The sequence below is a fragment of the Eucalyptus grandis genome, chromosome 5 (assembly GCF_016545825.1).
Source record: "Eucalyptus grandis isolate ANBG69807.140 chromosome 5, ASM1654582v1, whole genome shotgun sequence".
In the NCBI taxonomy this organism is placed as follows: domain Eukaryota; kingdom Viridiplantae; phylum Streptophyta; class Magnoliopsida; order Myrtales; family Myrtaceae; genus Eucalyptus; species Eucalyptus grandis.
The window spans coordinates 29,079,751-29,106,438 of NC_052616.1; the positions used below are offsets into that span (position 1 = coordinate 29,079,751).

A 26,688-nucleotide genomic window follows, 5' to 3' on the forward strand; every position below is an offset into this window, starting at 1 on the left:
TCTTTCTTTCCCATTGCTTCGTCTCTCTAATCAGCATTCAGCCATTGGTCCTCATATTTGTTTAGATCATTAAACCTCTTAGACTAGCCGCCATCTAGTCCCAATTGGAATTGAAGCAATTTGTCCTAATGCAACTTTAATGACACGGTTTATGGTAGAAATTTCTGTCTGATTTTTTTTTTCCTTTTGTTTATATACATAAAGGAAGGCCCCAGGTAACTTCCTGGCAAATGGAGCTTAATAACAATGTACTAATAAGATATATTTCCAAGACCACCTCTGGCGACGACGACGACGACTTTCATAAATTATTTCATCAACTTAGCCTCCTATTTAGTGCAACCTGTATGGTCCTTTTGTTAAGCTTATGAAGGAAGGCTGCAAGTGACTTCCCGGCAAAGGATTCATCAACTGAGCGATCTCAACTCTGTTTGCGTGGGGGCTTTTAGGCAAAGGAGCAAATGGGACAAGGTAAGGAAAGTATGGTTAGATGTTTGTGTATTACAAAGGATAGGGGAAAGAGCTTCATGCTTTAGTTGGTCTGTTGTTTCCAAGACCAAACAGACTTGCCTATTTACAAGCTCGTTTCCACCGCCATTCTTCAGTAAATTTATCTGAACATTACTCTGCTTGTTCTTCAATTTGCTTTCTGTTCATTTCATTAGCCCATATTTTTAATTATCACAAATAACGCTAGAGACAACCAATTTCAACTACCAAATAGAGACTTGAATCTTAGAGAAGTCACAATTTTCTAAAATTTGATCAAGACTTCCACAGCTTCGTCAAGTTGTTTCAAGGATCAGGTTCAGACTTCCCGAGTCACCCATCAGACTCAATTTGGAGATCAATCACTCCATCATCCTTCCGGAATGAACATGTATAGTCAGGCAAAAGAGACAGCGGCGCTTGCGGCAATGGCGAAGATGGCAGTGACAGCAGCTCCAGCAAGTAGTAGCCATGATGGGGGACCAGAGAGGGGGCCAATGGCAGCGGCGATGGCAGCTCAAGCAAGCAGTAGCCATGATGACAGATCAAGGAGGGGCTACGAGGTATTCCTGAACTTCAGAGGGCCCGACACCCGCTTAACTATCGCTGATTCTCTCTACGAAGCCATTAAACGTGCAGCAATATCCATTTTCAAAGACGACGAAGGGCTCCGAGTCGGCGAAGAGATCGGAGGTAGTCTATTGCAAGCGATCAACGAATCCAGAATTTACATCTTGATTTTCTCCAAAAACTATGCTTCAAGTAAGTGGTGCCTCCGTGAGCTTGCGCACATAGTGAAGTTATCAAGAGACAATGTTGAAAAAGTGATCCTCCCAATATTCTACGATGTGGATGCGGATGATGTCAAGCTTAATACCAAGTTATATTGGAAAGCCCTCCAAAAACATGAGAGGGACTCTGGGAAGGATTTAGCAAAGCAGTGGAAGGAGGCTTTAAGAGGAGTTGCCAGAATTAAGGGATGGAATCTAAAAGATCATGGGTATTATTAGCTTCTGTCAACTTTATTTTCTTTTTGCCAGTTTCGAGATTTTATTTTATAATACTGTTTCCAAAATAATAACTTTCAATTTGTCGCTGTCCAATCTCATGTGATGTATGGTTGGATTGGACAGAGCGAGGGAGCCTGAAATTTTGCTGAGGGAGCGAGGTCTCTTGCAGAAATTGACTCTTCACTTTTAATCCCAATTTTTTTGTAACAATAGTCTAAGGCATATCAACTTAATTTATTAATTATTGATGCAAATAAGAAAAACCAAGATATTCAAGAAAATCTAAGATGTGATTAAATAGTAGGACTACACGTGTGAAAAATGAAAAAAAATAAAATTAAATCTCTTAACTTCATAGCTCACTTTCGGCTAGCATAAAGCTTTAAAAAAACTTTGGTTATTGCTCACGCTTTACCGATGGACCTATTCATGGCCCCAGATCTCATTTATGGCACCGCGTGGGCGGATTTCCTTTTGTCTTAGGACCATCCTAGTTTCACAGTTGTCAACTTTTATATGAAATTTAACAATCTTGATTGTGTCTTGCCAACTTTTTTTCAATTATTTTACAAACTAATTTTTGGTTACCGGTGTTTATTTGAGTCATTTACTTTGTTTATTTGATCCTTTGCCCCTTCACTACTTTTGTAAAACCTACCATCTCTTATTTGAATTGTTTACTTCACATTTTCAAATTACCAATTCTCGTGTCAAATTACTAGCCCTAATATAAGTGTCGCACTATATCCAACTAATTTGTGAACTAATTTAAATAATCCATTCTTGAGCCACTTATCTAAATTTATTTTTGGATTTGGAATTGCCAACTTTTGTTAATAACTGACCTACTTTTATTAGCATAGTTCACGAACAATCTTAGGTTAGGAACCCTATTATCAAATTACCAAGCATTATCTGAGTTACCAACCAACTTAGATCGATTATATTACCAACAAATTTAATGTATCTATAAGAATTGGTAACTTAAATTAGTTGGTAGCTTATTCACAGAAATGTTTGTTGGCACCTCATTTAGAGGCAGATAGATATTCCAGGAAGTGTTCCTTAATTTCGGTTACTACCCCTATTACTTGCGGCACACTAAGAAAAATGCTTTTCATCGTTTATTCTGGTTTCCTATATCCAAGGTAACTTCCTGGTGACATTCTTTTTCTTTTACTTCGACCTTTAAACTCACCCTAAGTGCTTGAGAGATTAAATAGACCAGGCTTACAATTTGCCAGACCGGCGGAATTCTAGTCAAACCTCAATTAGACCTTTGTCATGAAATAATCATTTCCCGCCATTGACCGGACCAAAGAACCTTGAGAGCAGTAGCTTTCATTTGTGAATAACTTCTATTTTATTTTATTTTTGCTAACGGCTCATAGCTTGAAAGATCACTCTTTTTTTATGCTGGTTGCTTTCAAAGCCAATTACGTTGAATTTGATGATAATCTTCCCGTGCCATGTTGTGTGGGCACATATTCCATTTGTGGTTTTTCAATCTGAGATGATTGCATGTTATGTATGTGGCAGCCTACATAAACTAATAAATCTCCTGGTGGAAGAGGCTTCTAGTTTGTTATGGACAAGACGGACGGACATGCTTGATTATTTGGTGGGAATTCAGGATCGAATGGATCACATTATGAAGCTGTTAGATCTAGGAGCTCTAGATGCACGATTTATCGTAATTCATGGTATGGGTGGCATTGGAAAGACAACACTGGCCGAGGCTGTCTTTAGGCAAATCTCCCCTCAATTTGAGGGTCATTGCTGCTTTCTTAAAGATGTCCGGACTCATGATATAATAAGCTTACAAAAGAAATTGTTGTCTGACATTCTCAATCTCAGTTGCACAAACCTATCCTTCATTGACGAAGGGGCTGACATTATCAAGACGAGGTTCCATGGTAAGAAAGTCCTCATTGTTCTTGATGACATCGACAATCGTGACCAGATCATGAGACTTGCAGGCGAGCTCAACTGGTTTGGTGGGGGTAGTAGAATCATTATAACGACAAGAAATATTGAATTCCTAGTAAAGGAAGGTGAAGATGACAACCTTCCAACCTCAAATAATGGACATTTTACATTCTACCCTATGCCAGAGATGAATCGGGATGATGCCCTTCAACTTTTTTGTGAGCGGGCCTTGGGACATGCCAAGCCTCCACCTGATTACATGGATGTCACAGAAAATCTAATCAATGCTCTAGGAGGACTTCCATTGGCTCTCGATGTCGTAGGTTCCACACTTCGTGGAAAATGCCGAAGTACATGGGAAGACACCCTATGTAAGTTAAAGAAGGTAATGAATGAGGATGTCAAGAAGAAGCTGATGATAAGCTACGGAGCGTTGGAGCCTAATCAACAACAAATTTATCTTGATATCGCATGTTTCTTCATCAACAAAGAGAAAACAACTACAGTTAAATATTGGGACGCAGTTTTTGGGTATCCAACCGAAATCGAGATCAATATCCTCAAACGTATGTCTCTGATAAAGATATCCGGTGATGATAAACTATGGATGCATGACCAACTTAGAGATCTCGGAAGAAATATCGTCCACCCAGAAAGTCATGAAATCCATCTAAGGGGTAGTAGATTGTGGTCTCCCAAGGATGCCTTCCATGTAGTGCAGAGAGAAACGGTAATCTTTACCTCTAAATGTTTTCTGGTCCATTTATTATTGTCATCACTTTTTTAATCTAACTTCAATCAAATTGACATACGTACTCACTGGTTGCTAGTTTTATTTTCTAGGGAACCAAAGACGTAGTGGCACTCAATCTTGGTACACCTAACCCAAATAAAAGGTACAAATTTGAGAGCAAGCAATTTGTGGGCTTGGTCAACCTTAGGTTCCTTCAATTGGACCATGGAAACTTCAAAGGAGACTTTAAGGATGTTTTCTCTGAGTTAAGATGGCTCTCTTGGAGCAATTGCTCTTCGGAACTCCAAGCGACTAACTTTAGGTTGAAAAGCTTAGTAGTTCTCGAGCTTTCTGGGGTTAACATTACTAAAGACTGGGGAGGATGGCATCAAATCATGGTACGATCTCACGATATACTTTTGCATTATATCTACTTTGCATCTTTTCTAAGTTTCAACTCAATTGCATTATAGGTAGCAAAACAGTTGAAAGTCCTAAAACTCGCGGATTATCCATCCCTTAGAAAGACACCTGAGTTCTCCACAATCTTGGGACTAGAGAGATTGATTCTTAAAAGATGCACTAAACTAAGTATGATCGACGAGTCCATCGGCAATTTACAACATCTTGATCACCTAGAAATAAAAGATGCAATTATTGAGTCACTACCAAAGTCCATGGGCGGTCTAAAATCTTTGTCAAAGCTATCAATCCAGAATTGTCGGTATCTTGAAAAGCTTCCTGACTCTATTGGACAATTGGAGTCACTACTTGAGCTACTCATTAATCGTTCAAGCATTAGAAAATTACCGCATTCCATTGGAAACCTTAAACGGTTAAAAGTTTTATATATCACGAAGTGCAAATTAGAAAAGCTTCCAGACTCGATTGGGAGGCTCCAATCATTGCTTCGGTTGGATGTGTCTTCATCATGCATCAAGAGTTTACCTGATTGTATTGGAAATCTCAAAAAGTTGAAGGAAATAAATTTGAATGGAACTTGTATAAGTGAGCTTCCCCAAACCATAGGAATGGTGGAAAATCTAGAACAGTTGAACGTTGCAGTCGCTAATCACATGGAGGGAGAAATTCCGAGTGAAATTGGGGTACTATCCTCATTGCGAATTTTAAACTTATCATATGGCAACTTTAGTAGATTGCCGACAACCATCAATCAGCTTACAAATCTCCAAAAACTTCATTTATTCTGTTGCAATCGAATTCAACAGTTGCCAGAGCTTCCTCATAGTCTAACGGTTTTAGACTTTTCATTGAAGTCATTGACTACAATGCCTGACCTTTCAAACCTTACCAATTTAGTTGAGCTTGAAATGTGTGAAACACCAATGCAAGAACCCAACATAGAGTGGCTTGTGAGGCTACGTGCTTTGAGGACGTTAGCCCTGTTTGTTGGAGATATGAACTTGCCTCCAACTGATTTGAGTTCCCTCTCTCAGCTACAAGAACTCAAAATAACTTGCGTTGACTGCCGATCTCTTACCGGGCTCCCATCCAATCTTCAGCGTTTGACTTTATTAAATGTCCAGTCACCGATGGATTGGTCGCTCTTTTCCAACTTGAACAATATCAGAGCTGAGACTCCTTAATTATCGAGTAGAAGAGATTCGATTTAATGTGCTTGGAAACCTAATGAAACTTGATACATTGATGATGTGGGAGTGTCCATTACTTAAGGCGCTGCCCGTTCTGCCATTTTTTAAGGACATTCGGTGTTTGTACCTAACGAAATTACCTCAGCTAACTGAGATTCAGGGATTGGAAGAATTAAAATCATTGCAGCGTTTGTCCTTCTGGTGGTGCAATTCCATGAAAAGGTTACCTGAAGCTGCCCTGTCTAATCTACATAATCTGGATAGTTTGGATTTCGCTGAATGTCAATCGCTGGAGAGTGTGCCCAATGTGCCATACGCCAAACCATCTTGTCATCTCAGAATAAGAGGCTGCCCGAGGTTATGTCATTTTGAAGGTCCATACAGGTCCTACGGAGACTGATAAGGTATTTTATCATTTGTTTGGCAAAGACAGTCGTTGAAAGTAAGTCCATAACATTGAGCCTGTTTTTTTTTTTTTTTTTGAACTAACATTGAGCCTGTTAGATAGCTTCTTTTTGCACCCAATTTGCGTGTGGTTTTGAGTTTGCTAAAACTTCGCTAAATTAAAAGAATTAAGAGGCTGACTTGCCTTGTTCAGTTCTTCAAATTGAAACTTCGTATGGATTGTCACAGACAGAAAAGGAATGAATATCGTTCCCGTTGATCCGTAAAATATTTAAATAATTCTCCTTTCTTTCTTTCTTTTTGATTTGGACTTGGTTGGCAGGATCAGGGCCAGCTATAACAGCAAACCTCCGCCAGTACCACACCATGAAAGCTCGAAGGTACGTCAGCTACAAGAGGACTTTTGTTTTTTTTTTTTTTTTTTTCAAGAGGACTTTTGTTTAGTCGACCTGTCATAGCTGATTACTCCTTTATTTGAATATATATATATATATATATATATATATATATATATATATATATATATATATTTTTGGTCACTGCAAATACTAGCTTGGCTTATTATTGCCGGGATAATGGTGTGCTACTTCACCTCTATCGTGCAACGCAAGAAGCAATTGATAGACAGAAAAATCATGATATCCACTTTCGGCTGCTAGCAAAATTCCTTTTGTTGAAGAAGATGCTACAATTTGCCGAAGTTATTCATTTTAGAGAAGCCACCAAAAACCCTAAACTATGCCCTTATGACATATTTACTTCAAACTTTTTTCCTCATACCAAAAATCCTAAACTTATACATATATGGCACATTTACCCCAAACTTGGATAGTATGACACATTTACCCCCAAACATCTTTTTATGATGCAAAAAACCACAAATTTGTATTCGTATGACACGTTTACCCCAAAAATTTGGTGTCACAATTTTTTTTTTTTTGGTAAATGAGTCATACAATATCGTTTGAGATTTTTGGCGTTATAAAAAAAAGTTTAGGGTAAATGTGTCACATGGGTATAAGTTTGGAGATTTTCACATCACAAAAAATAAAGTTTAAGGTAAATATGTCACGGTTGGCATAGTTTAAGATTTTTTGTGGTTTTTTTTTTTTTCCCTTAATTTTAACATTTTTGCATTAAGTGTAATGAAATAATCATTTTTTTAAGTGCAGGAATCTATAAAGTGAGATTGATCAATGTCTCCTGCTCTCGGGACGCATGTGCCATACTGTAAACTTGAGGGAAAATTTCTAATAAGAGTTTAAAGTGGAGTTATTTTAATAATAATAATAATAATAATAATAATAATAATAATAATAATAATAATAATAATAATAATAATAATAATAATTAAAAAAGAAAAGAAAAAAAAGAGCTCAATGAGGACATTGTATTAAATAAAGATTTGAAGTGGCAAAGTCATTTTCAAATAAGGACTTAACTCACCAACTAGCCACAATGGCATGGGCATCTTTGTCAAAGGCATCTTTTCCTTGTTTTCTTCTCTTTTTCTTTCTTCTATTCTCTCGTTTTCTTCTTCGTTTTACACATTGGCTGATGACAGCCAAGTCCCTGGCAAACTTCCTCTGAGACATCCGCCACATCTTCGTTAGGTTGGCATCCACGAAGACGTAGAGAATTTTCTCTATGACTAGAGCCTTAACATTGCCAATGTGGTGGACCTGAAGGCCCTAGCCACAAGGGGCTGAGGGTGCTAGGCTGAAGATGTTGGCAGCAGGTCTTTGGGAGGTAGATCGAGAATCCGAAGTGGTCATGATGAGCCAATGGGATGACCTATGGCTGACGAGCATGTCGGTTCAGTATGCGTACCTCGACAGCCATGGGTAGTTCACACAAAGTATTTGATTGGTAATGGCAATTGTATTTCCCTGTGGCATGACAATTGGTATCCTTTGGGTGTGTCATAGGGTCAAGACCGTGTTCAGTTGGTGATTTCTCTGGTTTGGGCATAGATGCAAGAGTGTGTTCAGTTGTAAGGGGGAATGAGTGGCATCGGCCACCCGCTTGATTTGATGCGCCTGTTGATACCCAGGGTTGGCTTATGCAATGCTACTGGGCGTTGCTCTGAAGCTGAGGATTTTGTGGTGTTTACAGGATCTTCTAATGGTGATTTCTGTTCTAGTGATTTACTTGGCATAATTTGATGCGGTTTTATCCAAATGTGCCAAGTTTTAGCCTTATAGCTTTGGCTCTTGAATCAAGATCACCTTGTTGTCGGCGATTGGAATTCAGAGTTCGACTGGGAAGTGATGTATTTGAAAGGCAAGTCCTTTGCTAAAAAGTAATTGAAATTGGCTTGAATGGTGTACTTGGAGAGAGAGAGGGAGAGAGAGAAATGCAACTCCTCATGAAAATGTTGCTCCTCATGTTGATAGGTGTTGGATAACATTCTCTTTGCTGTCCGGTTGAGATGTCCATGTTGATTCAAGGCAAAAGCTCGAGCTTGGATCCTTCCGTTAAAACCATCTCTGCAGCTCGGGGAATTAAATATTTGTAATATTATGTTGAATCATTCTTTTACAGGTATCTTGATCTGTTAGTTTTGTAATATTTCAACTTAGTTGCTAATTTTGGGTTTGTGTTGGACATTTGCAGTTTTGTGCTATAAAGCTAACTAATTCACCAGAACATTTGTGTTCAAACTAGTATTTTATAAGCATCAGAAGAAGAGAGAGAGAGGAGGTGTACTTATGCAAAATTGAATCTTGTGTGCATCTCATTAATATAAATCATCAGATTCGGAAGACTCCATGACTAAACTGTATTTGAAAATTGGTGCCAAATCTAATTCGATGTTGGTTTAATGATGAAAGAGTAGGGTGACCTCCAAATCATCTGCACAGGACATGCGTGATGCAGGTTGTGGCATCATAACTGGCTTCATTCTAACATAATTGTTGGAGGGCACCAACTAATAGAGAAATAATTTGGCTTCAATTTCCTTTCCTATTTTTGTAAGTCAACACAGGTAAGTCCTTCACCTTTTAGGTTAGTTGTAATCTGATAAATCTCTTCAGCATTTGCACCAGACCTTGACTATATACATTGTATAAGATGAACATATATCTTCCCTCTGCCTTAGGCTTCTCATATGCCAGCAAAATGGCTTCAGCCAAACTACGCACACCCACAGCACGAGCTCCATTATCTGCTGGTTTAGAACTCTGTTTTGGCAAGACATAACGAGGAGGTCAAGCTCATGGTTACAGACGAGACACAAGAATGAGACATTTCGGAGCATATCAACTGCTAAGATTGGAAAAAAAAAAAATCACTTCCAGGATATACCAAATGCATATCCACGGATTCAGAATTTCAGAAATCATTGAATACCGATTACAATTTGTGCTGAGGTTAGAGTCAAATCAGTTTGATCAACAAGCTCTTTTGTAAATTGGAGCTCGTTGCTTGCCATCGTACTAGACCTACACGCTCGTCAGCCATGAGTGGTCCCATCGTCTTGTCAAGACGGCTTCGGATTATCGAACTAACTCTCTCCCATATGGCCAAAAAGACCAAAAAAGACAAAAAAAGGTCTGTAGAATTTTTATTTATTTATTTATTTTGGTCGAAAAACTGGAAACTTCATTAACTTAAAACAAGTTCGTTAACATCAGAAATTAAAACATCCAACATAAATTGTGGAGAGACAGCCAATTGGTGGGGAGCTCTTTTTCCCGTTATGCCTTGGCCACCCAATCCGCTAGCTTGTTTGCCTCCCATGGACAAAGGGTAATTTGAACAAAACCGAGTCGAGCCAAAATTGTCTTGCATTCTTCAGTCCAAGCCCTTATGTCCCATGAGCCTTGCTCCTTGTTAAGAAGACATTCAACTAGAGGAGTACAATCACTTTCCACTTCTACACTTCCAACACCAAGTACTGTTCGGTCAAGCTCTGTATCCACATACTAAAGACATTGAAGAACACCCAGGGTTTCCGTGGCTTGCACTGTCTCAGCAAAGACTGATCTTGCAAACCCATGGATCAGCGCCCCCTCCAATCACGAACTACTGCAGCAATCGAGCATTCCGGTGAATCCTTCAATTTTGGGCAATCTACGTTGATTTTGAGGGTGCCCTTCGCCGGTGCCCACCACGCCTCAGGTGTCCGTAGTTCCCTTTTCTTTTTTCCTTTCATCCTAGGGTTCCATCTTACGAAGTTCGCATGCCCTGTCACAGCGAGGTCGATAATTCTGCTCGGGATAGGTCACGGGCCTTGAAGATGAAGGCATTTCGCTCCTTCCAGATCAGCCACAACATTGTAGCGATTTCCTCGTTACACACCGAGTTCATATCTAATTCAAAGCACTGTAAAATCCAGTTGTCTAAACGAGTAATGGGTTGGCTTAAAAATTGTAGCTTTAGCCACGGATCCTCCCATATATCAGCTGTCCATTTGCAAATTAGAAAGACGTGGTCCAGCGTTTCCGGTGCTTGGTTGCACAAATGACACATGGGAGTAGGTAAGATTCTTATTTTGTAAAGATTGTCTCCGATAGGAATTGCATTTTGACAGGCACTCCATCGAAAGACTCTGATTTTGGGTGGAATGTTTAAGTTCCGCAACTTGGTCCAAAATGACCTGGGTAGTTGGAAAGAAGATGAGGCTGATTCTGTTTTCTGTTGTGGACTTGGTGGACGTAGCCCATTGTAAGCACTTTTCCCTGTATATTCCCCTGTTTTGTTCCTTGTTCACACTAGTCGATCGTCTTCTGGATTTCTTTCAAGAGGAATAGCCATGATCTCTCTGGCCACCCTTTTTCAAAGAGAAATCGCACCTTCTGCTCTTGCCATGTTCTGGTTTCTTCAATGATCAGGTCCTCTACTCTGAGGGTCATCAATGTTTGCGGGACCTCCAATGATCCCCATATTTAGCCACCTGTTTTCTCGAATTTTAATCGTTCTTCCATTTCCTATTGCCCATCTTATATCTTCGCTAAAAGCATCCCGGTCTACAATCATGCTTTGCCATCCTCAAGAGGGGCATGACCACTTTCTTGCATTCCAAAAGTTTCCATCGGGGAAATAAATTCCTTTAAATAATTGACACCAAAGAGCTAAAGGTGTTTATGCCAATCTCCAAGCCTGCTTGCCCAACATTGCTTTGTTGAAAGATATAAGATCATAGAAGCCCATACCCCCACTATATTTCCTGGACTTAAGAATTTCTCATTTCTTCCAATGTAATCCTGATTTCACCTCATTTTGTTTCCACCAAAAGGATGCAATCCTTTGCTATCATTTGACATATGGAGATTTGAATTTTGAAGATTAACATAGCATATTGAGGTAGACCTTGCACAATAGTTTTAATCAAAGTTAGGTAGAGCTTGCACAATAGTTTAAATTAAAGTTTCCTTTCTAGCTCGGTTTATCCTTCCAACCCTCCAACTTCATGTTCACTCTTACCAAGATCCACACGAGCATTTGCTTTTTGGTTTGTCCCCAGTCAAATGGGATTCCAAGGTACTTTCTTGTTTTGTCAATCATCGTTACTCTCAAAACTGAAGCTGTGTTCTTGCTCAAGTTTTTCGGGCATCCCTTACTAGAAAAGATCCATGATTTATTCAAATTGATAGCTTCACCTGATGCAAAGCAATACTGATTCAACACTACTACCAAGTTCTCACTCTCTCTTATCTTCCCATTAGCCATGAGTGGTCCTCCATCACTCCTATTTGTGCTGGGGTCTCCAACAGTCACTTATCAATGATCACTGAACACCCAACGGTTGACCGTTGTAGTTTCAATACAATAGATCCACGCTATTTAAGCATCAAGAGTTGGAGGTCCCAAGCATAATATAGAGAAGGCGAGTTGAGAAATTCCTTCGGACATAAAAATGAGGTGGAATCAAATGTATAAAAATTGCTGAAGAAGGAATGCAAGGAGATGGGTGCGCTGACCCATCTATTCCACCATTGCTAGCAAAAGTGTTGGTTATTCGCCGTTGACACGATAAAATTGGAGGGTTGATGAGATTTTTAAAGAATTATTGCAGGCTTTTAATGATGCGACAGATGATTTGTCATTCAACCATTATTTAGTAAGCAATGTACCATATCATTTCTATAGGTGATGTTGGTTGAATAGATGCACAAAGAGGGTAATTCCTTCTTCAATGAAGCAATATTTGCCATCAAAGCCAAATTCCTCAAATATTACAAGGACACTTTGCCTGTTTTTTTTGTTTGTTTTAATCCGTTGTCTTGGATCTGAGGTTCAAGTTGGAGGGCTCAAAATCCTCCTTGTTCCATATAACGAAAATTTGGGACCGGAGAAGGAGGTCCAATTGGAGCAAATATTGGACACGGTAAGGAATTGGCTTCATAAAATATATACCACATATGCTAGTCTATGAAATGTCCGTGCTTCCGTGTCGTGTCCGACACGTGTCGGAGCGACACACTTGGACATGTGGACCGCGTGTCCGACTTTCCGACACGTAGTCAACATTTCTCCACACGCGTGTCCGGAAGACTGACGGTGGGTGGAGGCCAGGGAGGGCGAGGGAGCAGAGGCTGCGAGCGACGGCGAGAGACGGCTAGAGAAAGAGTCGAACAGAGATAAAGAAGAGAGAGAAAGCAAACTCCCGCCGGTGAGACGAAGTCATGCAACGGACCACCGTGACGGCGAGTGATGGCAAGAGAGAGCAGCCGCCACTATTGCGATGGATCGGCAACAAGGAGGAGGAGGAGGAGAAGGATCAAGAGGAAGAGGAGAGGAAGGGGGTCGTGCGGAGAGGAAGGTGGTCGTTCGGCGAGGAGGAGGAGGAGGAGAAAGATCGGGAAGAAGAGGAGAGGAAGGGGGTCGTGCGGCGTGTGGCGTGCGGCGAGCGGCGAGAAGGAGGAGGAAAATCGCCGAGGAGGAGGAGGAAAAGTTTGCTAGGGTTTTTATGAGGGAATAAAAAGTAATAAAAAAGGGGATGATGGAGGGAAATGGACGAAGGAAGTGGCGTGACTTTTGAGTTTTGGGGGAGGGGAAGTGACAGGTTGATAGCCTGTCTGTCATTGGTGGGGGAGGGAAAAATGTAAAATAAATTTGGGGTGGAGGGAAATGGACGGAGGATGAAAGGGGTGGATTTTGGGGATTTGTTTTTTCAATGGGAAAATCAAATAAATAATATTAACAAATAATTTCGAAAAATAGAAGTATTGAAATTTGAATAATGATAAATTTTGATTATTATAGAAAATTATGGATTTATTTAAATAAATTGATTCTAATTTTTTTTTATTAATTATTAGTTTCATCAATAACTTTTGTTAAAGGTAAAAACATGTTTTACATTAACTATAAATATATTTTTCGAATTTTTAATGAATTGATTTATTAATATTATTAGTGTATTTATTATAGGCTCTTTTTTCAATTAATTATTTAGTTATGAATTTGAATCAAATTAATTAAAAATAAAAATATTCATTTAATATACAACGTGTCGCAACGTGTCGGAATTCTCTATTTTTTTAGAAATGACGTGTCGACGTGTCGTGTCGTGTCGCGTGTCGATGCTACATAGATGCTAGTCGGTTCAACAAACTCCAAAAACACAAGCAGGCTCAGAACTCTGTATGTTCTTTGCTTCATAAGGAAGGACCCCCAGTAATCTTCTGCTAGCTTTTTCTTCATCTATCAATGAGTTGGAGATGTACTTAAGAGTAAACTACTCCAGATGCATAGAAAGAGATGTCAAAGACAACGCTGACGTTTTGAAAAGGTGGAAAAGAAGAATTTAGCTTTTGTCAATTCTTTCTAACATGGTTCGTGACTTACTAATCCCACTGGCATTTTCAATGCCATCCAAGTCTATGTTCTAGCCAATGGATCATGGAAAACAATAGGTGGAACTTGACTGAAAAATATAGAAATAATGATTCCAGCTGATGGTGCCTGACATGAACAAGATGACAACCACAACACTTCATCATCCGAATGATGGGAGAACGGTAATAATTCGAACAATATCGAATCAACGCAGCGGAATAAAATAATCTCCCCTCTTGTGTAAACCTAATAGGAATCGATATAATAGAGTAAAATAAATACCAAGCATGCGAACACAAGACGATTTTTTTACGTGGAAAACCTCCTCGATGTGAGGAGATAAAAAACCACGGGACCGGAGTCCACCTGAAAAGTCTTCACTATCAATAAAATTATTCTTCTCTAGCAAATACTAGAGGTACATAGCAGCAAACACCTCAAGAACATAATTCTTGGCAATACACATGAAATTCACAAGAGATCAATGATAAATCTGACCAAAAACACAGGTTTCGATCAATCCACGAAAAACCTGATGTAGGGAGCTTCAAACGAAAATCAAACCGTCCAGATTCGAGAAAATTGCGCCACGAATATGCTGACAAAATTTCAGCTCAATCGGACCACAAATCGACCTCCGACGCCAGCTTGATGTAAATCGATATTATCCCAAACCCCAGATTTTCTCGCTTTCTCTTTTTTCTTATTCTTGTTTCCTTTTCTGCCGCTACTTTTATATAGATAGTGAGAAACCCTATTTCCTCATATAACTTATTATATGGGCTCAAGCCCTTTTTTGGGCTTGCAACTCATTGGGTCTCCTTCACATAAGAGTGAACCCAGCTAACACCGAATCACGGTGAGGGACATGACATCTAACGACATTATATTATTAGACATTTTTTTGGGTGTAATTTTGTATTTAAGCATTGTTTCGGCACTAATACGTGTAATATATTCTACAAATCATTTGGAGATGTACTTTTACTCAATGCATGTTTAATTGAATGAGTTCTGCTCATTAATTGTCCTCAGTAATTTTTTGTTCTATTCTTAAGATTTCGATACTAAGAAGGATCCGGCTCGGGCCAACCACTCCTGGACATGGCACTTGGGCCTGGCTGGCCGTGCCTAGCCCAGCTTAGCCCGGTGGCCACCTCTAGTCCCAGTAGACATTTTCTAGGCAAGACACGAATCGTCAATAGCCACCCTCCCTCAATGACGAAAACTACATGCCTAAGCATGGCCAATTCGAAGCGAAAGATCAGTCGGTTTGGATAAGTCCTTCCCTTTTTGGCCTAGCTTGTCCAATTGTATGGCCGTCAAAGCCGTCTAGACCGATTCAATTATATATATCTTGTATTTTCAGGACAAAAGTACGCGTTACATGTGAGGGGAGTGCATATCATCGGAATTCAATCTCGCATGTTTGATCCATTTCATGGCAATTGAAGTTTTCAGGTCAAATTGTATGCTTTTTTTGCACTCTACAAGTTTGTAAAACGTCCTAGCAACTTGAAAAGTGAGTCTGACATTCGATTGTTAAGGGCACGTATGATAACTACTTTATTTTTTTTCAAGAACTATTTTTCTATTTCAAAGTTGTTTTCGAAACAAAATCCGTTTATCATTCACGCCCTAAGTCATACTTGTACTTTTCAGAGAAAATTATCCAAAAATCCTAAACCTATTGTATAATGATCAGTTCAATCGTAAACTTTTCCATTTTATCATAAACTTTTTGACAATTTATTTCGGCCAATTTTCACCCAAAAATCGCTGATTCAGTGATCAAAATGACTATTGGAAAATTGTCAAAAGGTCTAACACTAAATTATCCAAATTGAAAAATTTAGAATTCAATTAACCGTTGCATAAAAAAATGCCAAAAAAGTCTTAAATGTATTGCACTATTGTCAATTTAGTTATAAATATTTAATTATTCCAATTAAATCCTTAACATTTTTCACATTTTATCAATTGAATTCATTCAGTCAATTTTCGCTGGAAATCATTAATGTGGATGTCAGCTATCATACATGACACAGTTGGTGCTAATGTGGAAAATATTTAATTATATATTAAATTTTTTAAAAAATTGTACTAATTTCTTCCTTTTCTTTTCTTTTATTTTCTTTGATTTTTTTCAACTTTGGTTGACGAGGGTTGGCGGACCTCACCTGGGTTGGGCAAGGGCCGACACCCTTGCCTATTGACTTGGTGGTGGTTGGCCAACCCACAATTGGGGAAAGAAATGGAAGAAAAGAAAAGAAGAAAAAAGAATTCAAAAATAATAAACTAATAAAAATATTTCAAAAATACTTGAAAATTATTCAAATTTCTAGTCAAAATTGCTCGGATGAACTCAATTAGCAAAACATAAAAATATTAAGAACTCAATTGATATAATTACAAAATTTAGAACTTTTATGACAATTTTCTCGCTATCATACGATAGATTTAAGATCTTTTAGACAATAGAACAAGTAGTATCGGCTAAGACTCTTTCTACGAAACCAGGCCAAGCATACGTCGAGAGCACGTGGATGCTCGTTTCAATCACTAGACTGTCTAGCCAACATGTGTACTTGACTTTACTAAGTTCCTCACCGAAAACTTCTGTCGTCACGAACTATTTTTACATTTGTTGCTGCTTTAAAATCCCTTTGAATTCGAAAACGATGTGTCAAGGCTGCTGCTGAATATGATCCGTCCTTATCAGGCGATTCAATGTCGGGCACAACCATCAAGAGGAGTCCGAACTTCAACACAAGCAAATCCTCTATAAATCCCATGCACAACACACCAAAATTGTCTCGCAAAATTACAAGCAAAGCTCGAAACCCCTCTTCTCCTCAAATCTCATCATTCATGGCTCGGCTAGCTCCCGTGACATCACCAATCGGTCGTCTTCTGGTCCTCCTGATTCTGATCGCCCCAACTCGCGGCATCGTCACCAGCTGCCGTATGCTGCAGACACCGCAGCTGAGCCCGCTAGGCGCGACAAAAGGCACGGCTCGAAATGCCGGAGATGATGATCGAGTGAACATGGTGAAGAATGATCACAACAATGAGGTGCATGGCGATCGCTCGGGCCTGGGAGAGAGGAAGGATTTGCCTCCGTTTCCGAATTGGCCGTTCGCACCCCCGATTCCGGCATACTTACTCCCCCCACCGATCCCTCAACTGCCGTTTGCGCCTCCCTTTCAAATCCCACCAATTCCTAGTGTTCCTTCGTGGCCCCAGTTTCCATTCCCTCCTCTCCAAATGCCCCCCTTCCCCTTTGTTTATCCTTCTCCTCCAGCTTGAGCCTCTATGTCCGTTGCTGTTCTTCTTCTTTCTTCTTCACCTTTGCTTATGGAGGGCGAGTGGCGTAGGGTTTGTCACATGCGTGAGTTATTTTCGCGTTAAAGTGACGGCCATGGCCGCATCGATGGAAGTACTGTTATCCTAAGAAGATCTGTACATATTTAAAAGAAGCGTCGTGTTATCGGGATCGAATGTCGTGTATGTTCTTCGTTCAATAAACCTTCATATTCGTGAGTCTTGATCTCCTTTCTTATTTCTTTTAACTATAATTGGTTTAATATTCTACGAAAGCAATTCATAGCGACATATAATTGATAATATATACAACAATTTATGACCATCCAATTTGAATGCTCCTTAAGAAATAGTGTCTGTGTATCATCCTCGCCTTTAGGCTCAGGCCGTGGAAAATGCAGGTTGCATGGGCATTGTATTCCAACGATTTCTGTACATCAATGATCTCCTAAATCCACTTCAAGGGAAATTACCTAAAAAGTTTGAAACATACCGTAATTGTATCAATTTAATCCTAAACATTTTAATTTGATCAAATTAGTCATATATCTTTTGCAACTTTAGTCTATCAAGTCAATTTTGGCCAGAAATTGTCGACGTGGATGCCAGTCATCCTATATGGCATCGCTAATGCTGACATTGATGATTTTTATAATATTTTAAATATTAATTATTTTATGATTTTTTTTTTAATTTTCCTTTTCTAATTTTGTTCTTTCATTGTCGTCGGCAACCCTCGCCGTCATTAGACAAGGTCAACGAGACTCAACCCTCGTAGCACAACCGGTGGTGAGGTCGACCTTACCTAGCAACAGCGAGGCCAAGCCTTGTTGGCCACAATGAAGAAACAAAAAATAAAAAGGAAAAAAAGATAAAATAATTTTTTTGTCAATGTTAAAACTAGTAGCATCACGTAGAATTATTAGTGTCCACTTCAGCGATTTCTAGCTAAATTTGGCCAGATTGATTGAATTAATAAATTATCAAAAGATATAATATCAAATTGACCAAAATTAAAATGTTTATGACTGAATTGACATAATTGTAATAAATTTCAAACCTTATATATATATATATATATATATATATATATATATATAATTTCCTCATCCATTTTGACGATGATATGTCCATTTTTTTTTCTATTAATTAGTCAGTATGGAGAATAAAAACAAGACAAATTCACTCACTGAGGCCTATTTAATTCAGATTTAACCTCACAAATAACTGCAGTTGAATTTCCCGTTAAAATAAAATTATTATCTTATTTGTAAAAAGTAATTAAAAAAAGGAATTTGGGTCGACTGAAAATGCTAAGATTTAGGTATTTTCACCTAGTAAACCACCATTAAATTGGCTAAAAACATTGTGGTGTTGGAGGCCGAATTTCGAGAGTAGTCCCAAATATATTGGGGAAAAGTACCCGCTTCATGACCCTATTTACCCGCTCTCAGACCCGATCCTCACGTTGAATTCAACGTTATTGTCTTAGGAAGAAGAAACCTTCACCGCCAAAACAAGATGCACAAATACTTTTTCACATCATCACCTCATGGGGCGATTGAAGGCCTTTGTGAAAATGGTACTAATCACAAAATCCTATAGAGCCACATCAAAATTGGTTACGTCAAAACTATCATTAATATAATATTCTATGCAAAATAAGTTTAGCAAAGTCACTAAAACTTTCTTGAACTTCCCACAACGAATTGTAAATTAACATACTAATTTACAATAATAAATAACATTGAACTTTCAATAATTAAACATATATATTACACTAAGTAATATATTCAGAGGAAAAATATTAACATAGAAAGAAATATTTACACCTAAAACATTTCAAACTAATCTAAAAAACAAGGGAAAAAGCCACGAAAATCCCTGAATTTTGCCCAAAGTGACATTTACCCCAAACTTTTTTTTTTTTTTGACGTGAAAAGCCTCAAACCTTTCAAACCGTGACACATTTACCCCATCAAGGGTATTTTTTGTCTTTTTATTCTTTTTTTCCTTTTTTTTTTTTTCTTCTTCTTCCTCCGTCGGCCATGGTGGAGCCGGCGGAAGGAAGCCGACGTCCGAGTAAGGGTCGCCCTCATCGGTGTCGGGCGAGGGCGGCCCTTGCTTGCGTCGGGCGAGGACCTCCCTCGCCGGCGTCGGGCAAGGGCCTCCCTCGCCGATCTGGCGAGGGCGGCCCTTGTCGGCGACGGGCGAGGACGGCCCTCGCTAGATCTCGCGGGGGGACACCCTCGCCCGACGTAGGCGAGGGCAGCCCTTGTTGGCGCCGAGCGAGGATGGCCCTCGCCGGATGCGGGAGGGCACCCTCGCCGACGCCGGCGAGGGCGGCCCTCGCTTGTGTCGGGCGAGGGTGTCCTTGCCGTTCTCGCCGTCGCCGGTGAGGGCAGCCCTCACCGGACATCGGCTTCCCTCCGCCGACCGGTTGGCGGAGGGAAGAGAGAAGAAAAAAGAATTTAAAAAAATGAAAAGACCAAAATGCCCTATAATTTTGGGGTAAATGTGTCACATAAGAAATGTTCAGGATTTTTTGTGTCAAAAAAAAAAGTTTGGGGTAAATGTGTCATGGTTGGCAAAAGTTCAGGACTTTTCACGTAACAAAAAAATGTTTGGGGTAAATGTGTCACTTTAAGTAAAGTTCAGGATTTTTCGTGGCTTTTTTCCCAAAAAACAAATAGGGAAAGTCTATTCTAATCTCTTAGTAAAGTTCTCTAAGAATTCTGAAGGCACATTGGTCAACCACAGAAAAACCTTTAGAAAGCTCTCATGCCACTTCTAAGGCGCATTCACTCTGCGCCATGTGACACTCAACCCAAGGGTTGAAGTTTTGATTAATTCGATTCTATAGTACCCTCTTACAAAAGCTACTGCAAGCCTCCTATAATCTGAGACCACGTTGACTTTCCATAGGTGATCTAACACTGCTTGCCATTCAAGTGGAAGGGTGTTCATTTAGGTTGGCACCTTCTCAAAATCCAGCATAAGACAACCAATCCAGATGATTTCTTATATCATCTGATTGACCCTAACCACGTGTGATACTACATCACTGTCATTCCACCGATAATTAGCTAACTCTGTCATTAGCCCTTTAAGTCTTGCATTTTTTTTTGTCTGTTATTAAAAATGCAGGCATGTGTGCATAATGTATCATCGTTCCTACAACAAATGCATAATAAAAAATGATTACTTATAATCCACAAAGAATAAAACGGAAAATACATAATTTTTCATGATTCCTACAACAAATGCAGAACAAAAAGGGAGTACTTATAATTCTTAATGAACAAATTAGAAAATAAAAAATTTTCAATTTTTTTGGGCTAGTCAACGCTAGTCAACAAAGCTTAATGCCGGTCAGCGATGGTCAATGCAGGTCAACGGTGGTCAACAACGGTCAACGGTGGTTAACGCCGGTCAACAGTGGTCAACACAGGTCAACAGCCAACAGCCTAAGTCAATGGTCAAAGACAACGATCAAACGGATCGGGTTGGGTTGAACAGACCGACCTGGCACATGCCGCGCGCATGCTCGGTTGACGTCATCTGGCACGAGCCACGCGCATGCGTTGATAACGTCACGATGACATTAGCTGGCACATGCATCACACACGCCCGGCGCCAAAACGGCATGTGCTTCGCACATGCCCGGGGGAAACCGTATCAACCACATCTCCAAATCTCAACCACTACATGAAGTTACAAAACGTGATATTAATTCACAACACAATTTATTAAGGAGATCTGATACAGCTGATCACTTGTAGACATCACACAATCAACTGCAGAAAATCAAAGATATCAATCTAACATCTAACCTTGTCGAAAGCTCCAATACTATACTGCTAAAGGCTTGCATGTCTTAGAAAGAGCTCAAGAAAAGAGAGATACCATCATCATTTACAACCATGAATTTTGTCCTTCTTCTCTAAGTCTTTATCCTCTGAGTCCTCATTCTTTGAGCCCTTCTCTAGCTTGTACATATAACCTAGGAGGTGCAATCGAAAAAGGAGTACCAAGAAAAAATTCATAACTACTGCCAATGGCCTCTGTATTAGTAGAAGAACAGCTGATACAAGTAGCGTCGGGTAGGCGAGTGTGAAGTTAATAGTAGGGATGCCGTGAAGGTAAAGTAAGTTACAACCATTGCGATGAGGTAAAGCATAAGGGGTAGCCTGACAGGGAGATCTTTGGTGAGGCAAATAATCATCTGGACTGACAGAAAGAACCCAAATGTGTTGCCACACAGGAAAAGACCGTACACCATGAGCTCGAAATTACTTGGAGAAGTGCCATAACTTAGAGTAATTCTAGTCACATTATAGTTATAGTTGTTTTGCTAAACTTCCTTAGAATTTTTGTCATTGACAACTTCTACGATTTTTGGAGGCTGAAGCACGGATTTCGTCGTGCTCACAATGAGCACAGCGACAACCAGCAGGGCTTTGCGTATTTCACCCAAGGACTCTCCCACTTGGTTTAATTTTCTAGATGTTGACCTTGATGATTATTGAGGAGCATTTGTGACTGGTTTCCCATTGGATTGGTGACTGTTACCTCCCTCCATATCGTCATCGTCTGCTAAGACTAGTGTTGAAGCGAGTGAGTTTGATCGTCCTCCTCTGCGAACAGCTCCAGCTCGTGTGAGAATTTCTCTAATCTCTCTATCATGTGCTCCCCTTGGTGAGGGAGTTGAGACATCTAGAGGTGTCAAGCCGCTCTTGTTCAAGGCGCTCACCTCCACGACCTCAGACTCCAAAGCATGTCCACGAAGCATGAAGTCGACCACCTGCAACTCTTTCCCATCTTTGTTTTACTTTCATTGATTTTCAGGCATTTAGATACTACAGAAATGTTTTTGACATAGACGAGACATCCTATATTTACGTGATGATCAAATAAGTACCTTTGCTTAGAAGATCTTTGCATATGATAGGGACCCAAAATAACACCCTCACTGAAATAATGCACACAGAAAAGTGCGATAAAATAAGGGAACTACGAGGCTTGCCTCGAAATTTTTGCTGGCGGCAGCGAGATGCAAGGCGGTGTCACCTTTGTGGTCATTCCAATTGATTAATTGCTCCTTCTTATGTTGCTTCAGATGCTCCATGAACCAAACCAGCACTTTAGACCAGTTGTTCTGCACGGCGAGGTGAAGCGCGGTCTCCTCTCGGGTGGTTGTCAATGATCAAATAGGTCGGAGTCAATCGGGTTGGGTCGGGTTAGATGAACCGACCTAGCACGTGCCGCACGTGTGCTCGGTTGACGTCACGATTATGTCATCTGGCACGGGCCATGCGCATGCGTTGATGATGTCACGATCACGTCGCTGGCGCGTGCCACGCACGTGCGTCACACATGCCTGGCACCAAAACTGCACGTGTGTCGCACGTGCCTGGGGGAGACCATATCAACCACATCTCAAAATCTCAACTGCTATCCATGAAGTTACAAAACACAATATAAACTCACAACACAATTTATTAAGGAGATCCGATACAATGGATCACTTGTAGACATCACACAATCAATTGCAGAGAATCAAGGAAAACAATCTAACATCTGACCCTGTCAAAAGCTCCAATACTATACTGTTAAAGGCTTGCATGTCTTAGAAAGAGCTCAAGAAAAGAGAGATACCATCATCATTTACAACCACAAATTTTGTCCTTCTTCTCTAAGTCCTTATCCTCTGAGTCCTCATTCTCTGAGTCCTTGTTCTCTAGCTTGTACATATCACCTAGGAGGTGCAATCGAAAAAGGCGTGCCAAGAAAAGATTCAAAACTACCGTTTACGGCCTCTGTATCAGTAGAGGAATAGCTGATACAAGCAGCGTCAGGGGCCCCGTAGGCAAATGTGAAGTTAATAGCAAGGATGTCGTGAAGGTAAAGTAAGTTACAACCATTGCGATGAGGGATAGCATAAGCGGTAGCTTGACAGGGAGATCTTTAGTGAGGCAAATAATCATCTGCACTGACATAAAGAACCTAAATGTGTTGCCGCACAGGAAGAGACCGTACACCACGAGCTTGACATTACTTGGAGAAGTGCCATAAATTAGAGTAATTCTAGTCACTTTATAATTATAGTTGTTATGCTAAACTTCCTTGGAATTTTTGTCATTGACAACTTCTACGATTTTTGGAGGCTGAAGCATGGATTGCATTGCGCTCATAATGAGCACAGCGACGACCAGCAGGGCTTTGCGTCTTTCGCCCAAGGACTCTCCCTCTTGGTTTAATTTTCTAGATGTTGAATTTGATGATGATTGAGGAGCATTTGTGACTGGTTCCCCATCTGATTGGTGACCATTACCTCCCTCCATATCGTCATCGTCCGCTCAGACTAGTGTTGAAGCGAGTGAGTTTGATCGTCCTCCTTTGCGCACAACTTCGGCTCGTGTGAGAATTTCTCTAATCTCTCTATCACGTGCTCCACTTGGCGAGGGAGTTGAGACATCTAGAGGTGTCAAGCTGCTCTCGTTCAAGACGCTCACCTCCACGACCTCAGACTCCAAAGCATGTCCACGAAGCATGAAGTCGACCACTTGCAACTCTTTCCCATCTTTGTTTTACTCTCATTGATTTTCAGGCATTTAGATACTGCATAAATGTTTTTGACATAGACGAGACATCCTATATTTCCGTGATGATCAAATAAGTTCATTTGCTTAGGAGATTTTTGCATATGATAGGGACCCAAAATAACACCCTCACTGAAATAATGCACACATAAAAGTGCGATAAAATAAGGGAACTACGAGGCTTGCCTCGAAATTTTTGCTAGCGGCAGCGAGATGCAAGGCGGTGTCACCTTTGTGGTCATTCCAATTGATCAATTGCTCCTTTTTGTTCCGCTTTAGATGCTCCATGAACCGAACCAGCACTTTTGACTAGTTGTTTTGCACGGCGAGGTGAAGCACAGTCTCCTCTCGGGTGGTTGTCAACAATCAAACGGGTCGGAGTCAATCGGGTTGGGTCGGGTCAGACGAACCGACCTGGCAAGTGCCGCACGCGTGCTCCATGCTGACATCACGATGATGTCATGTGGCACGGGCCACGTGCATGCATTGATGACATCACGATCACATCAGCTGGCGCATGCCGTGTGCGTGCGTCGCACATGCCTAGCACCGAAACTGCACGTGTGTCGCACGCGCCTGGGTGAGACCATATCAACCACATCTCAAAATCTCAACCGCTATCCATGAAGTTACAAAACATGATATAAACTCACAACACAATTTATTAAGGAGATCCGATACAGCGGATCACTTGTAGACATCACACATTCAACTGCAAAGAATCAAGGATAATAATCTAACATCTAACCCTGTCGAAAGCTCCAATACTATATTGTTAAAGGCTTGTATGTCTTAGAAAGAGCTCAAGAAAAGAGAGATACCATCATAATTTACAACCACGACTTTTGTCCTTATTCTCTAAGTCCTTATCCTCTGAGTCCTCATTCTCTGAGTCCTTGTTCTCTAGCTTGCACATATCAGCTAGGAGGTGTAATCGAAAAAGGCGTCCCAAGAAAAGATTCATAACTACTGCCAACGGCCTCTGTTTCAATAGAAGAACAGCTGATACAAGCAACGTCAGGGGCCCCGCATGCAAGTGTGAAGTTAATAGCAGGGATGTTGTGAAGGTAAAGTAAGTTACAACCATTGTGATGAGGGATAGCATAAGCGGTAGCCTGACAGGGAGATATTTGGTGAGGCAAATGATCATCTGGATTGACAGAAAGAACCCGAATGTGTTGCCGCATAGGAAGAGGCTAGACACCACAAGCTCGACATTACTTTGAGGAGTGACATAACTTAGAGTAATTCTAGTCACGTTATAGTTATATTTGTTTTGCTCAACTTCCTTGGAATTTTTGTCATTGACAACTTTTATGAATTTTGGAGGCTGAAGCACGGATTGGTACGTCGCAATCACAATGAGCGCAACGACGACCAGCTGGGCGTTGCGTATTTCGTCCAAGGACTCTGCCCCATGGTTTAATTTTCTAGATGTTGAACTTAATGATGATTGAGGAGCATTTGCGACTGGTGTTGAAGTGAGAGAGTTTGATCGTCCTCCTCTGCGCACAACTCTGGCTTGTGTGAGAATTTCTCCGATCTCTCTATCTTGTGCTCCCCTTGGCGAGGGAGTTGAGACATCTAGAGGTGTCAAGGCGCTCTCGTTCAAGGCGCTTACCTCCATGACCTCAGACTCCAAAGCATGTCCACGAAGCATGAAGTCGACCACCTGCAACTCTTTCCCATCTTTGTTTTACTCTCATTGATTTTCAGGCATTTAGATACTGCAGAAATGTTTTTGACATAGGCGAGAAATCCTATATTTCCGTGATGATCAAATAAGTTCATTTGCTTAGGAGATTTTTGCATATGATAGGGACCCAAAATAACACCCTCACTGAAATAATGCACACAGAAAAGTGCGATAAAATAAGGGAACTACGAGGCTTGCCTCGAAATTTTTGCTGGCGGCAGCGAGATGCAAGGCAGTGTCACCTTTGTGGTCATTCCAATTGATCAATTGCTCCTTTTTGTTCCGCTTTAGATGCTCCATGAACCGAACCAGCACTTTTGACTAGTTGTTTTGCACGGCGAGGTGAAGCACAGTCTCCTCTCGGGTGGTTGTCAACAATCAAACGGGTCGGAGTCAACTGGGTTGGGTCGGGTCGGACGAACCGACTTGGCACGTCCTACATGCGTGCAAGGCTGACATCACGATGATTTCATTTGGCACGGGCCACGTGCATGCATTGATGACATCACGATCACGTCAGCTGGTGCGTGCCGTGTGCATGCGTCGCACATGCCTGACACCGAAACTGCACGTGTGTCGCATGCGCCTGGGGGAGACCATATCAACCACATCTCAAAATCTCAACCGCTATCCATGAAGTTACAAAACGTGATATAAACTCACAACACAATTTATTAAGGAGATCCGATACAGTGGATCACTTATAGACATCACACATTCAACTACAGAGAATCAAGGACAACAATCTAACATCTGACCCTGTCGAAAGCTCCAATACTATACCGTTAAAGGCTTGCATGTCTTAGAAAGAGCTCAAGAAAAGAGAGATACCATCATAATTTACAACCACGACTTTTGTCCTTCTTCTCTAAGTCCTTATCCTCTGAGTCCTTATCCTCTGAGTCCTTGTTCTCTAGCTTGCACATATCAGCTAGGAGGTGTAATCGAAAAATGCGTCCCAAGAAAAGATTCATAAATAATGCCAACAACCTCTGTTTCAGTAGAATAACAGCTGATACAAGCAGCGTCAAGGGCCCCGCAAGCGAGTGTGAAGTTAATAGCAGGGATGTCGTGTAGGTAAAATAAGTTACAACCATTG

General features: G+C 40.5%; 2 protein-coding genes across 3 annotated transcripts; one reads left to right on the plus strand and one right to left on the minus strand.

The window, feature by feature from the left end:
* Positions 1–242: 242 nt before the first annotated feature.
* Positions 243–8,726, plus strand: LOC104443061 (TMV resistance protein N-like). Of its 2 annotated transcripts, none has more exons than XM_039312189.1 (7): positions 243–471; positions 771–1,489; positions 3,039–4,158; positions 4,272–4,559; positions 5,920–6,178; positions 6,502–6,559; positions 7,793–8,726. In XM_039312189.1, the coding sequence occupies exons 2-5, from the start codon at positions 873–875 to the stop codon at positions 6,172–6,174; spliced, it is 2,280 nt and encodes a 759-aa protein (XP_039168123.1). In that variant the 5' UTR covers positions 243–471; positions 771–872; the 3' UTR covers positions 6,175–6,178; positions 6,502–6,559; positions 7,793–8,726. The 2 variants fall into 2 exon arrangements, with proteins under 2 accessions (XP_039168123.1, XP_039168122.1); XM_039312188.1 differs by having other exon boundaries at positions 244–471; positions 781–1,489.
* A 15,990-nt stretch (positions 8,727–24,716) lies between these two features.
* Positions 24,717–25,520, minus strand: LOC120293815. Its single transcript, XM_039313572.1, has one exon. It carries the CDS (start codon positions 25,518–25,520, stop codon positions 24,717–24,719), a length of 804 nt encoding a protein of 267 aa, XP_039169506.1.
* Positions 25,521–26,688: the final 1,168 nt, after the last annotated feature.